The 12417-nt window shown below is 56.8% G+C and overlaps 1 protein-coding gene and 1 long non-coding RNA gene across 5 annotated transcripts in view; both read right to left on the bottom strand.

Annotated features, from left to right (window-relative positions):
- The window catches only part of LOC105469397 (tubulin folding cofactor D), a 185303-nt gene that overhangs the window by 26888 nt on the left and 145998 nt on the right, over positions 1-12417 (bottom strand). For all 4 annotated transcript variants that reach the window (XR_011615237.1, XM_071081895.1, XM_071081896.1 and 1 more), the window contains 5 exons: positions 10406-10479; positions 8788-8905; positions 6559-6619; positions 5143-5165; positions 4318-4349 (listed from right to left, as the gene is read on the bottom strand). Coding sequence is in view for 3 of the 4 variants with exons in the window: in XM_071081895.1 (XP_070937996.1) it covers positions 4318-4349; positions 5143-5165; positions 6559-6619; positions 8788-8905; positions 10406-10479 (308 nt within the window). In the remaining variant the exon portion in view is untranslated. The remainder of the gene's footprint in view (positions 1-4317; positions 4350-5142; positions 5166-6558; positions 6620-8787; positions 8906-10405; positions 10480-12417) is intronic.
- LOC139359270 (uncharacterized) lies at positions 1732-2502 on the bottom strand. Its single transcript, XR_011615238.1, has 2 exons — positions 2037-2502; positions 1732-1996 (listed from the first exon to the last, which is right to left on the bottom strand). It is a non-coding gene; the product is annotated as an uncharacterized lncRNA (long non-coding RNA).

Here is a 12417-nt window from a genome sequence, read left to right as displayed (position 1 = left end):
TCTCCACTTTACTAAACAGAGCTCCTGTTTCTTTCCTTTGATCCTAAAGCATGAAATGCAAGAGGCACTGAGTCTAAGATGGAGATGAGGGGACGCTCGTCCTCCTGGCACCGGGGGAAGCAGCTCAGTTCCGGCCACACTGAAGACACCCAGGATGCTCATCCCCTCTCATGTGAATATTCATGACAAAGGCCAACCTGTACGACATGTCTTCGATATGGGAACAAAGGGGACTCGGACAACTCCCAAGGGTTGAGCCACTTTTCCCACAAAATGTGCAAAAAACATCTGAAGAAATCTGTGGTTCAACACCTCCAGGGTACCTGCGGCCGGGGTGCACTGGCGCTCCTGCGGGCGGCATGTCACCGACACGCCAGCGTCCTCAGGTGCAAGGGTGCCATCATCTGGCCTGGGTGAGAAAGTGACCAGCAGCCCCTCCCCGTCTCCCACATGTAGCCCATGAACCCACGGATCTCTCACCCCGACAAAAGCTTCGAGTCTTGTCTCACTTGAAAGAACACATCTAAAACTAAGGATATCAGGAAACAGCTCTGTACACACAGAACTCAGAAATACAGAAGCAAGGAAAACAGACAGCTAAAAAACTGAAAGGGTTGCTTTTGGAAAAATAAAAACGTGGGACTGGGAGATGCGGGGCCAAGACCACAGACGCTATGCAGAACGATTTCACTTTCTGAACTATGCCTGTTTGAAAGCTGAAAGGGAAACTTCCTATGAAGAGTAAAACTGAACGAGGAGGAGAAAAAACCCTGAGGTGACACCAAGGCTCAGTCAGGGTCACCAGGGACGCAGCTGGCTTCAGAGCCTGCAGGCCACAGAGTCTCTTGGGACCAGCAACGGCCCTGGAGGGGAAGAAGCCGCACGAGGAGGGCCAGCTGCGGGGAGCTGTGGCCACGGCTGGGGAGTGCAGGCAGCAAAGGGGCCCCCAGGGAGGGCGTGGGCAGCTTTCCGGGGGACACGCCCACCACGGTGCGAGGCCACATTTGCAGGAGTGAGTTTGCACTCAGCGGTGTAAGGGAGTGCAAACGCGGACTCCAGCAAACACACTCATGGTGCAGACACAGCTGGAGGTTGGCAGCGGGTCCAGAGCAGGGATGCCTCCCACAAAGACGCCGTCCTCCACGATGCCCCCGAGCAATCCATGCCCCGCAGTGAACCCTGAGGGATGCACCCCAACAGCACACGTGCCCCAGAGCAGAGCACGGGGGGAAAGCTGGAGCTGGGGATGGAGAGAGGCAGACAGACACCACCCTGCACCCAGCACCCCCAACAACTGACCACAGCCCACCGCCACCCTTCAGAGCACCGAGAACCCGGATGGCGTGAAGACGTCAGACACCAAAACCGTGGTAACGGCGCCTTTTAAAAACCCGGACAAAGCACATCAGTGTTTATGTTCCACGGTTGCTCGGTTACTCGGGCAGCCTGCAAGGCCTGCCAGCAGGGAGCAGTGGGTGTGGTGGGTGAGGAAGGGACAGGACAGAGTGGCTACTTTGTATCACGTCTTTCCAAATACCATCATCAAAAAGCCCAACTAGAACCCACAACTCCCTCCTCTCCTGGCTACGTGCAAACGCAGCCTCAGCCCAGGCGGGCATGTGGCGTGGAAAGCTGCCCGCGACGACCACACGGAGGCTCCGGGACCTGCGGCTTTTCCGTGGTTTCCTTCTGAGCTTGAGACAATTCTGCCCATCGTGGGTAGGTGGCAGCAATGCACAGGCCAACAGCGCCCTGCGGCCAACAGCAGCCAGCACCCAGCAGAACCCCTGAGGGGCGGTGACTCTGCAGCCTTGGGGCCATCAACGCAGCTGCCCTGACCACACATTCAAGAAGAGCAGATGACAGAGCAGCACCTCCCCGTGGGCCCGCCTCACAGAGCAGGGGGGTGAAGGAAATGCAGCCAGGAGGGCGTCACCAGCCACGGGGACTCGGAACACATTCAACTGTCGCCGCTGGCCACAGGGACTGGGAACACCTTTAACTCTGTCGCCGCTGGCCACAGGGACTGGGAACACCTTTAACTCTGTCTCCGCTGGCCACAGGGACTGGGAACGCCTTCAACTGCGTGGGGGGCCACGGGGACTGGGAACGCCTTCAACTGCGTGGGGGGCCACGGGGACTGGGAACGCCTTCAACTGCGTCGGGGGCCACGGGGACTGGGAACACCTTCAACTGCGTGGGGGGCCACGGGGACTGGGAACGCCTTCAACTGCGTCGGGGGCCACGGGGACTGGGAACGCCTTCAACTGCGTGGGGGGCCACGGGGACTGGGAACGCCTTCAACTGCGTGGGGGGCCACGGGGACTGGGAACGCCTTCAACTGCGTCGGGGGCCACGGGGACTGGGAACGCCTTCAACTGCGTCGGGGGCCACGGGGACTGGGAACGCCTTCAACTGCGTGGGGGGCCACGGGGACTGGGAACGCCTTCAACTGCGTCGGGGGCCACGGGGACTGGGAACGCCTTCAACTGCATCGGGGGCCACGGGGACTGGGAACGCCTTCAACTGCGTCGGGGGCCACGGGGACTGGGAACGCCTTCAACTCTGTCACTGCCGGCCATGGGGACTCAGAACGCCTTTAACTCCGTCGCCGGCCAAAGGGATTCGGAACCCTTTAACTCCCCCCTCATGGTGGGCAGGGGCTCCTGTGCAGACTTACTGCTCAAACACCAAGGGCGACCCTAAAAGCACACCCCACAGCACACAGGGAGCACGTGGAGGTCACGTGGAGGTCGCGTGGAGGCCGCGTGGGGGCCGCGTGGGGGCTGGGTGGAGGCCGCGTGAAGGTCGTGGACTGCCTCCAACTGCCATCTCCAGGGCACGATCCGTGCTGTGGGTGGGAACTGGGGGACACTGAACCCCTCTGAGAGCACCCGGCACCCCACCCCACCCCATCCCAAGCCAAGCTCCTAGATCCAGAAATGGCTTTTTACAGGTCACCAGCTGTCCACGATACGTGGGGGATGGTTTCGACCCCACTAAGGAGGCAACTCTGGGCACCCATGGGTATGTCGGAAAGGTGACAGCCCTGCACCACGTGCTCTGGATGCATCTGAGGGACAGTGACCACGTCTACACGCAAAACATGACACGCCGGTCTTAGCCAGCAGGGACCACCTGCAGAACCGGCAGTCCCAAGCCTCTGACGTCAGCTGACAGAAACTGGCTCAGGTTTCCAGGATTGACTTTCCCGTGACATCCATCAAACCCACGAGAACACTGAGCTGACACCAGCAGAAATGCCAGCTGGCTGCTCTCAGCACAGAAGCCCCGCCGGCCTGGCTGGAGGTAGATGGCTGCAGGCCTCGGGCAGGTCCCCATCAGGTCAGGGCTGGGAGGTGTGGACAGAAAGCACAAGAGGCGGGTACAGCCCTGACATCCGGCCCTGGGCTCCCCAAACCCAGCCTGCTCTCCTCTGCTCGGACCACACAGACCTCAGCAAAAGTCTGCACACAACAGCAATTTTTCTAAGCTTCCTCACCAGCTGTGCCTCCACACTCACACTCACACTCACAGTCTCACAGCGGGGGGCTAAGGGTGGCGTGGGCTGGGCCGTTCGCAACGGCAGGGCCCTGGGAGCTGTGTCGGGGGGATCCGGCTCCCTGGACCCTAGAGGTTGGCTGCTGCCATTGGGAATGTCTAGGGAAATGCAATCAGGCTTTCACTTTAATACTCTGTGGATCTAAAATGTGTTCTACGCTTCCCTCCTCACACACCAGAAAGAATCAGCAAAGAGAAATGAGGCACTGCCCGACTGTGCTAACCCCCGGCAGGTACCAGAAGCTTGGGAATCAGGCGCAGACGTCCGCCTGGACTCAGGCGTGTAAGGAGCTTCACCTCTGCTCAGCTTTCCTCTTGCGCCCACCTGAGCTTCCTGTGCTCGCCCAAAACAGCTCTGGGTCCCTGCACTGCTCAGTCCACCAGGGCAGGCCCGGGGCTGCTCTGTCCACCATGGGGCCGTGCTTGGAGGGATCTGCAATGACCACTGGGTCCACAGGTGAGCACTGGCCCCACTGCCCCAGCTGCCTCTGCTTCCTGAGAAATTTCCAGAACCAGTGGCTCCGGGGTGCAACCCCTCCCAGCTCACACTTCCTCTCGTTCTCTCAATCTCCATCTCTCAGTCTCTCTCTTGTAGGCACCGCTGGGCAAACCAGGCACACCACAGCTGCCGCCTCCACAGAAGAGACACACCCAGCCCTGCACCCTGGCAGGCCAATGGGCCGCCCCGCACCCAGGAGCACGCCTCCCTCATCGAGGGAGCAGCCCTTTGCTGCAGCCTTCAGCCTTCAGACCTACCTGCTTGTCTCATGAGCTCTCCTCCCAGACCCCTGAAAAGGAATGAAAACATCAGAATTAGAAGAACCTCCTGATGTACAAAACACCATGAAAGATGCTTGCCAGTGTAACCTCGGGCTCCAAAAAGCACTACAATGAGAACTAGTTGAATGTGTTACTGAGCATGAGTGACCTTTCATGAAAAAAGTAAAAAACATGGTACAGCCATCTTCCGGAGGCCTCCCATCCTAGCTGGGTCATGCTAATTTTTTATTTTTCCTGGACATTAGAGTCCCGATGGGTATCCCATCACAGAGGTAACTCCAAGCAGTGCTCAGTTCTTACTTTACAAAAGCAATCTCAGACGCCAGAAAGAGCCCCATCCAACCTAGAGAAGCAGCGCGCTGCGGTTCTACCACAAGCGAAGGCAGGCGGGGCTCCGGGCTGCTCTGCCCGTCTAGGATGCCTGCCCTCCAACAGCGGGCCGGGTGACCCCTGGTTAACCCACACACAACCAGGTCAGACCCTCACACACCTCCAACAGTGGGCCGGGTGACACCCGCTCAACCCACACACAACCAGGTCAGACCCTCACACATCTCTGACAGCCGGCTGGGTCCAGGTCAGACCCTCACCCACCTCCAACAGTGGGCCAGGTGACACCTGCTCAACCCACACGCAACCAGGTCAGGCCCTTACACACCTCCGTCAGTGGGCCGAGTGACAGCCGCTCAACCCACACACACACAGGCAGTGCGGGGAGCGAACACATCCGTCCCGCCTGCTCCTGACACACAGCTCTTCATTAGGACACAGATATAAGAACTTTGGTTTTGTAAAGCTCACCTGTATAACTGACGATCATAGAGCTGAAAATAAAAAACAAAGTTATTTAATAATTTAAATTTTAAAATAATACATATACATTAATAATTGTCAAAAATAAGAACAAAGAGAAAACGGCAGAAGACGCCGTGCCAGCCAGGAGAGCCGCCTAGGGGGCTGGGGATGGAGGCCCACCTACTGACGCAGATGGCCTCATTTAACCTCCAGACAGGCCCAGCGCTCCCTTGAAGGGGAAACTGAGGCACGGAGCAAGGGGAGGGTGGCCAGACAGGGAGCTGAGGCCACCTGTGTTCTGGTCCCAGGGACCGACAGAACTCACCGAGGCAGCCCTCGGGCAGGGAAGTGATTGTGCCCAACAGGATGCTGAGGTTTCTTTTTCTTTAAAAGAGCTAAAAAGCCACACGGTGATGAGCACTACTACTAAAATTTATTGAACACTCACACTGTGCCAAATACTCTCCTAAACTCTTTAAAATATATTATTTAACTCACAAAAACTCAAGGAGGTCGGCCTATATTTTACAGGAAAAGGGAGCCATGGCTCAGCCTCAGTGGGGAGGTCACATTCATGGCGGCTGCCCGGGGCCACCTCCCCGTCTGCACTCTGCAGCCATGCTTGTCTCAGTCAGGGAGGGAGGACAAACACTACCTTAAAAGTGAAAAATGTAAGCAAAGTGGCTTTGCCAAAATCATAAAGCAAGTTAATGGCAAAAATAGGATAAGAATCCAAGAGGTGAATCTTAAAGAATATAAAGCTATCTGGAACAACAGACAGTAAACCATGTAATCCCTTGTGAATAATTTTTATATTCTCCTGTAACACCAAGATCCATAGTTCATACTTTACCTCTGGGTCACAGAAGCCTTTGAGACTCTCTAAAAGCCCAGAAAGATGAACACATCATCTCCCCAGAGAAATGCACACACAAAATTCTGGTTTACTTTCAGGAGACGCCAGACCCCAGTTGCAGCTGCACGGCTGGAAACTAGAGGTTTTGTGCTTGTTCTGTGTGCCCAGCTCCACGAGAGCACGGGGCCCGCTACCCCCACCCACAGTTGGCTGCGCGCTCCATCCTGGGACCGAGCCGGGCGCCCCGAGGGAAACCGCACTCCAGCTACAGCTGAAACCTCCACTGACTGCACTGGCTTCATATGCCGTCCTCAGAGACCGAGGACACGTTGGCTACGTGCACTCATTTCCCAGGAGTCTTTTCTCCCAGGGCAACCCCCCAAGGTGGCTGTTCACCAGCATGACACCAGCATAGAGCCTGTTCCCAGAGCGATCACACCCAGGTTCCACCACTGAGCCCAGGACTGATGGAGCACAGTGGCCACCGGGACTGCAAACCCTGCCTGGGAAGGGTGGGAGGCCCTGTGATGCCTCCCCAGGGGCACACCCAGAGGCTGCACACAAACCTGCTGGTGAATCTGCTTCAGGCCCTGCACTGCCTGCTCGTCCAGATGGTCCGTGACGGGCCTGCAGAAGGTCAAACAGCGAGTTGAGGCCACACTCCCCAAGACCCCAACCCCGGGTACACTCGGAGAAGCTGAGGTCACACCCCCCAAGACCCCAACCCCGGGTACACCCAGAGAAGCTGAGGTCACACCCGCCAAGACCCTAACCCCGGGTACACCCAGAGAAGCTGAGGTCACACCCCCCAAGACCCCAACCCCGGGTACACCCAGAGAAGCTGAGGTCACACCCCCCAAGACCCCAACCCCGGGTACACCCAGAGAAGCTGAGGTCACAACCCCCAAGACCCCAACCCCGGGTACACCCGGAGAAGCTGAGGTCACACCCCCCAAGACCCCAACCCCGGGTACACCCGGAGAAGCTGAGGTCACACCCCCCAAGACCCCAACCCCAGGTACACCCGGAGAAGCTGAGGTCACACCCCCCAAGACCCCAACCCCGGGTACACTCGGAGAAACTGAGGTCACACCCCCCAAGACCCTAACCCCGGGTACACCCGGAGAAGCTGAGGTCACACCCCCCAAGACCCCAACCCCAGGTACACCCAGAGGAGCATGGGCTCAGCAAAGTCTCCTCTTGTTCAGGTCCTGGTGGGTCCCAGAGACCTCTGCAGGGCATACCTCTGATTATATTTTATTCTATTATATTGTTTTATATTGCATTGTTTTGTTTATTTTATTGTATTTATTTCATTTTAGAGATGGGGTCTCACTGTGCTGCCCAGGCTGGTCTCAAACTCCTGGGCCCAAACAATCCCCCACCTCCACCTCCTAAAGAGCTGGATTACAGGCATGAGCCACCGAGCCCAGCCCATTTGTGACTTTAGATGAAGCAGTGCCTGGTCAAAGGAAGAGGATGTTGGGACATTCCCTTAAAGCTGTGACCCCTGCCAATGTGACCATCTTGGAAAACAGAGAAGTCCAGGTGAGGCTGAGACGAGAGCTCATGTCCACTGCCATCCGAGGGAAGGCCCCTGGCGAGATCGGCCCTGGGCTGGCATCTGGGGGCCTGGATGCCAGCAGGGTTCCCACCAAGCCCTGCCGGATGAGGCCCCCTCGCTGGCTCAATCTGCACAAACCGTGTGCTTTACTCCGGTCACCTGCTTTCCTCCTGGCGGTCTGGAATTTTGTTTTGTGCCAGGTGGAGGTGCCCACATAGCCAGACCCCAGGCTGGCCTAGGCACTGAGGCTCAAACGTGCTTCCCTGATAGACACCTCACAGGTGAGGTCACATTTCACTGCTGGGGGAATGTCACAGGCTCTCTGGGACCCAACTGGAGGACCCTGGGAGCTCCTGCCTGGTTCTCCCCAGATCCCACTCCATGCGCCTTCTTCCTCCACCACAGAGCAGCGCCATCAAGGCCAGGTCTTGCACAGGCATCGGCCACACCCACACGAGCGAGCGAGCGTCCCTGACGGAGTCGCACTGTGCATCTGAGCTCGGGACTGACCAGAGCTCCCTCAGGCTGGGGCGGGAGGCGGGCCCATACCCTGCTCTCAATCCGTTGCCAGGAACTGTCTCAATGCACAGGGCATAACTTAAAATCGTTTCTCAAACTGGAGTCCGAGAACCAGGTCACCATCACTATGGTAAGTCTGGGAGTTTTTACTTTTGAGGAAGAGTCAACGGGGAAGAAACGTAAGACAGTCAATGCCTTACAGCCTCCTGCACACAACTTCCCAGCGACCCCGTATTTTTCATGCTTTATTACTATTTGTACAAACATAGCCAACTGAAAAATTCAAAAGAAAAGTGCATGTTCTCTGGCATTTTAAACTATCAGACGTGATGAAGAAAGGACACTGAACATGCAAGTCGCTTGATGCCATCTCGGAAAAAGGACCTTTGCTGTTATGACCTCACTCGTCACCTCTGAGACCAGGAGGTGCACAAGGAGGCAGGAGGGGCAGGGTGACTGGGGGGAGACGCCCGACCCATCTGGGTGACGCACCCCGCTGAAGAGAGGTGGGTGGTCCACCCCGGCACAACCGTCAGGAGAGGGCCACTTACACACTCCGTCAGTACAACCTGGGGCCTAACAACTGTGCCACTGGTGCAAATAAACAAAAATTAGAAGGGATGAGATAGCCCCGAAGTGGAGAGCACTGTAATTATATGGCAAGGGGATCAGGAACGGAGCCCTGTGTCTCCTCGAGACCCGCTCTTCCTACCTGTTCTCTTGGGCTGCAAGTTTGTACAAGGCGTAAGCAACCTCCGCGCAGGCAAGAATCGACCCATGCCTCGTGTGTAGGTCTGGACTCAGCGTCATGGACAGCAGCCTCGGGAAGACTGCAAGAGACAGGGCCGAGAGGGCAGGTGACAGTGTGTACACACAGATGACCGGTGGGACGTCCACAGACACCCACACAGGGCCAGGAGGGCAGGTGACAGCGTGCACACACAGACGGCTTGTGGGACGACCACACTCACACACCAACAGTGGCGTCCCTCAGGGTCATCACCCCAGTGCCCAGGATGGCACCCGTGGTGATGCAGATGGCCTCCGAGACACCAAGGGTAACAGGACAGAGGCTGCTTTGTGCTCCCAAGTGCCCCAGACGGGGTGGGTAACTCAGACAGGAGAGGCAGCACAAAAGAGAAGGACACACTCCCCAGGCCTTCCCTGTCGGTGTAGGGTGGCCTCTGGTCCTGGCAGGGGCTCTGCCTGGCTGCCTGGGTGGTGGAGGGGGCGGAGCAGGACGGAGGCAGGGCTGCCCCAGGGGCGGTGCCTCTACTCTGAGTTTACTCAGAAAGCACAGACTCCTCAGAACCCTCGCGGCCACAGAGGGAGGAGGCTCTGCCACACCTGCGGGGGAAACCAAGCCCCCTGAGCCTTCGCCATCCCAAGTGCTGCCAGGTTTGCGATGGGCTGAGAATCAGAGAGGTTAAGATGTGGCGGCTGGGGGTGATAGGTTTTTTGAGAATCAGAGAAATCTACAAAAGGTCACAATCCCATCCTGGGTGTCCATGCTCTTCACCCAGACAGAGGACAAAGCTGGGCCCCTCAGTGTCAGCAAGGGTTAATTGTGCATTGGAAAGTAGGGCAGCACCACACTAAACCCGTGACATGGACGCCTCGTTCACAGATCACGAAGCTGAAAGATCCCTTAGGAATTAACAAGCCCCCACAGGATGTGAAACACAGGCGTCACATCAGTAACTCCACCCAACAGCCACAATCCAGCCTCCAGTGGAGCCCCTGTAATAAATGTCAGGGGAGTGAGGGTAATGTTGAGAAATGTGGTATTCTTCCCTACATTTAAGTCAGATGATTATTTATTCCAAGTAGAAAGAACGAGACAGAACAAATGGGATTTCTCTCTTCATTGATGAAGCGTAAGAAGTGCAGGCTTAGCTGAGCCATTCCAAGGTGATTTTAGTCCTGGGCAGACTCCGAGTCTCCCATTCAGGCCCTTTCTTTCTATACACCCTGCCCAGTTCCAAAGTGCATTCCTGCGTGGTGGGTCGCGTGTGGCAGGTCACGTGTGGCAGGTGCAAGCCAACTAGAGACCAGGGAAGCAGCACCGCCTGTCAGGCGTCTGGCGGGACCACCATGGGCTTCGGCGTACATAACAGTCCAGCGGCTCCCTGCCATGCAGGCAGACCCACTCACCGCATCCGTCCTCACAGCCTGTCCCCCGATCAAGTCCACAGCTAGTTCCTCAGATGCTTCTCACCAAGACAGACGCAGAACCTTATTTTCAACCCCCAGAGTTTGAAACCAGCAACCCGGGCCTTTCTGCGGTGCGCGAGCGTGGTGCCCGCAGGCCGGCCGGGACACACACCCACCTTGCGTGGCGCTGTACTCGGGCGCTCGCTGGGTCAGGTTGTGCAGCGCCTTCACAGCCAGCTCTCGGATGACCCTGAGAGTGAGGAGAGAACATCGTTAGTGCCTTCACTTGGACAATTCTGGCTTTATTCAATTCATAAAGAGAAAGTGAGGGAGACGACATCCATCAATCGTCAACGCACCACTTGGCAGAGGCTCGCTCACTCACACACACAAACCAGCACAAGAACCTCCGACTCCAACAGACGACAGGGACAGTCCACCACAGCAAGGTCACACGGCTAACCACGGTTCTTCCTGGAACACAGGTGCCATTCTGTCTCAGGGCCAGGTGGCAGCTGGGTCTCTGGCCTCCCACCCCACACTACCCGGAGGATGCGAGTCTGAGACAGAGCCACGTGAAACGGCCCCTCCATGGATTACAAGGGGTGAAGAGAAGGAACTTCCTAAGGCTCACCCACCAGATCTGGGCGCATATCCAGTAAGTGCCTCATCAGACACATGCTGAAAGCACCCAGCGGTTGAACACGGGGATGGTGGAAGGCTGACCCAAAGCCAGCTCAAGAGGCCAGAGCCCCTTCTGAGCCCACCTCTCCTTCCAGAGCTCCACACAGAGGCACACGGTAAAGCTGGGAGTGAACTGCAGAGCCCGCGCCCCCAGCCCCTCCAGACCCAGATGGAGCGGCAAGTGGTCATGACTTAAAATCATCATGACGGCGACCACATAACAACAAAGAAGCAAAACGTGAAGGTGGAAACATGCAGAAGGCGGGTGTCTGTATACTAACTATTTGAAACCACCGAACCCACAGCACCACAGTGAAACAAGGCACGAGGGCGGACACCCACACTGACAGCACCACCTGCCACAGCCCCTCCGGTGTTGGCCGAGGGCCCTGCTCAGGGTCCACTCCCAACAGTAAACAGAGCTCTTGGAGTCAGGTGGCGTTTCATGTGCCAGGAAACTCGCACCCTGAGCAACCCCCAACTGTCTGCCGTCTACCAGAGCATCGCCCGCAACTCCGAGGAGCGGGAGAGACAAAGCACCTGGGAAGCGGAGGCAATGCAGTCTGCAGCCACAAGCCCAGCCCGAGGCTGCTTCTTGTCAGGACGGCCCTCAGCTAAGAATGGTTTTCACATTTTCCAAGGGTTACATAAACTAAATAAAATAAAGCAAAGCATACGGAACAGAGATCTACCATGTTTATCTAGCCCTTTAAAGAAAAGCTTGCCAACCCAGGTACTACACTAGTCATCAGTTACTTTAAGGCAAGAAATCTAACATGAGACAAAGAGGGCTGTTCCTTAAAGATAAAGGGTCAATACATTAGGAAGAGGCAAAAGCCGCGAGTCTATCGCCGCCAATAAGTGACCCGCCCAAAACACGTGAAGGAAAGGCTGACAGAACTAAGGCAGAAACAGACGACACAGTAACAGCTGGGGAGTCCCACAGCTCTGACACCATGGATACACATCTGTAACTTTGGTTTTAAAGATGTTATCGACTAGTCGGCTGATACAACTGACTCATTCATTCATTTTCCCAAGGTCTGGCTTAGGGGACCTTTCACTCTAATGGAGAGAGCTCTGGTGTAACATGTGCAGGGACACCCCGAGGGGCAGGAACTCACACCCTTCTCTGGAAGCGAACGGTCACCAGGAAGGGAAGGTAGGGTCTTCCCCCGGCAGCCCGAGTGCTACCTACCCAGGAGTTCCTTTCCCAGAGGCTCCCAGCCCTGAGAGCCCTGCCTGGACCACGGCAGGCAGCTGGGCCTCTCCCCAGGCAGCAGCAAACGCATCCCCCATGGGTCAGAAAGGACCTCCTCCACGTCACACCAACTGTCAAACTGAGATTCTGGACTCGCACCCTCACAAAGCCACCTCCACCCACAGGCACCTGCCGCTCCTCAGGGCTCCCGTGAGGAGTGCCACAGCATGGCACTGTCCTAGGAGGGGACCCTGAGCTCCTCGGGGCAGCGGTCACGGCACTAACGTTCTGTTTATGCTCCAG

The sequence above is a fragment of the Macaca nemestrina genome, chromosome 17 (assembly GCF_043159975.1).
Source record: "Macaca nemestrina isolate mMacNem1 chromosome 17, mMacNem.hap1, whole genome shotgun sequence".
Taxonomy (NCBI): domain Eukaryota; kingdom Metazoa; phylum Chordata; class Mammalia; order Primates; family Cercopithecidae; genus Macaca; species Macaca nemestrina.
The sequence above is the reverse complement of the archived record's forward strand: the minus strand, read 5'-3'. Positions and strand labels throughout refer to the sequence as shown.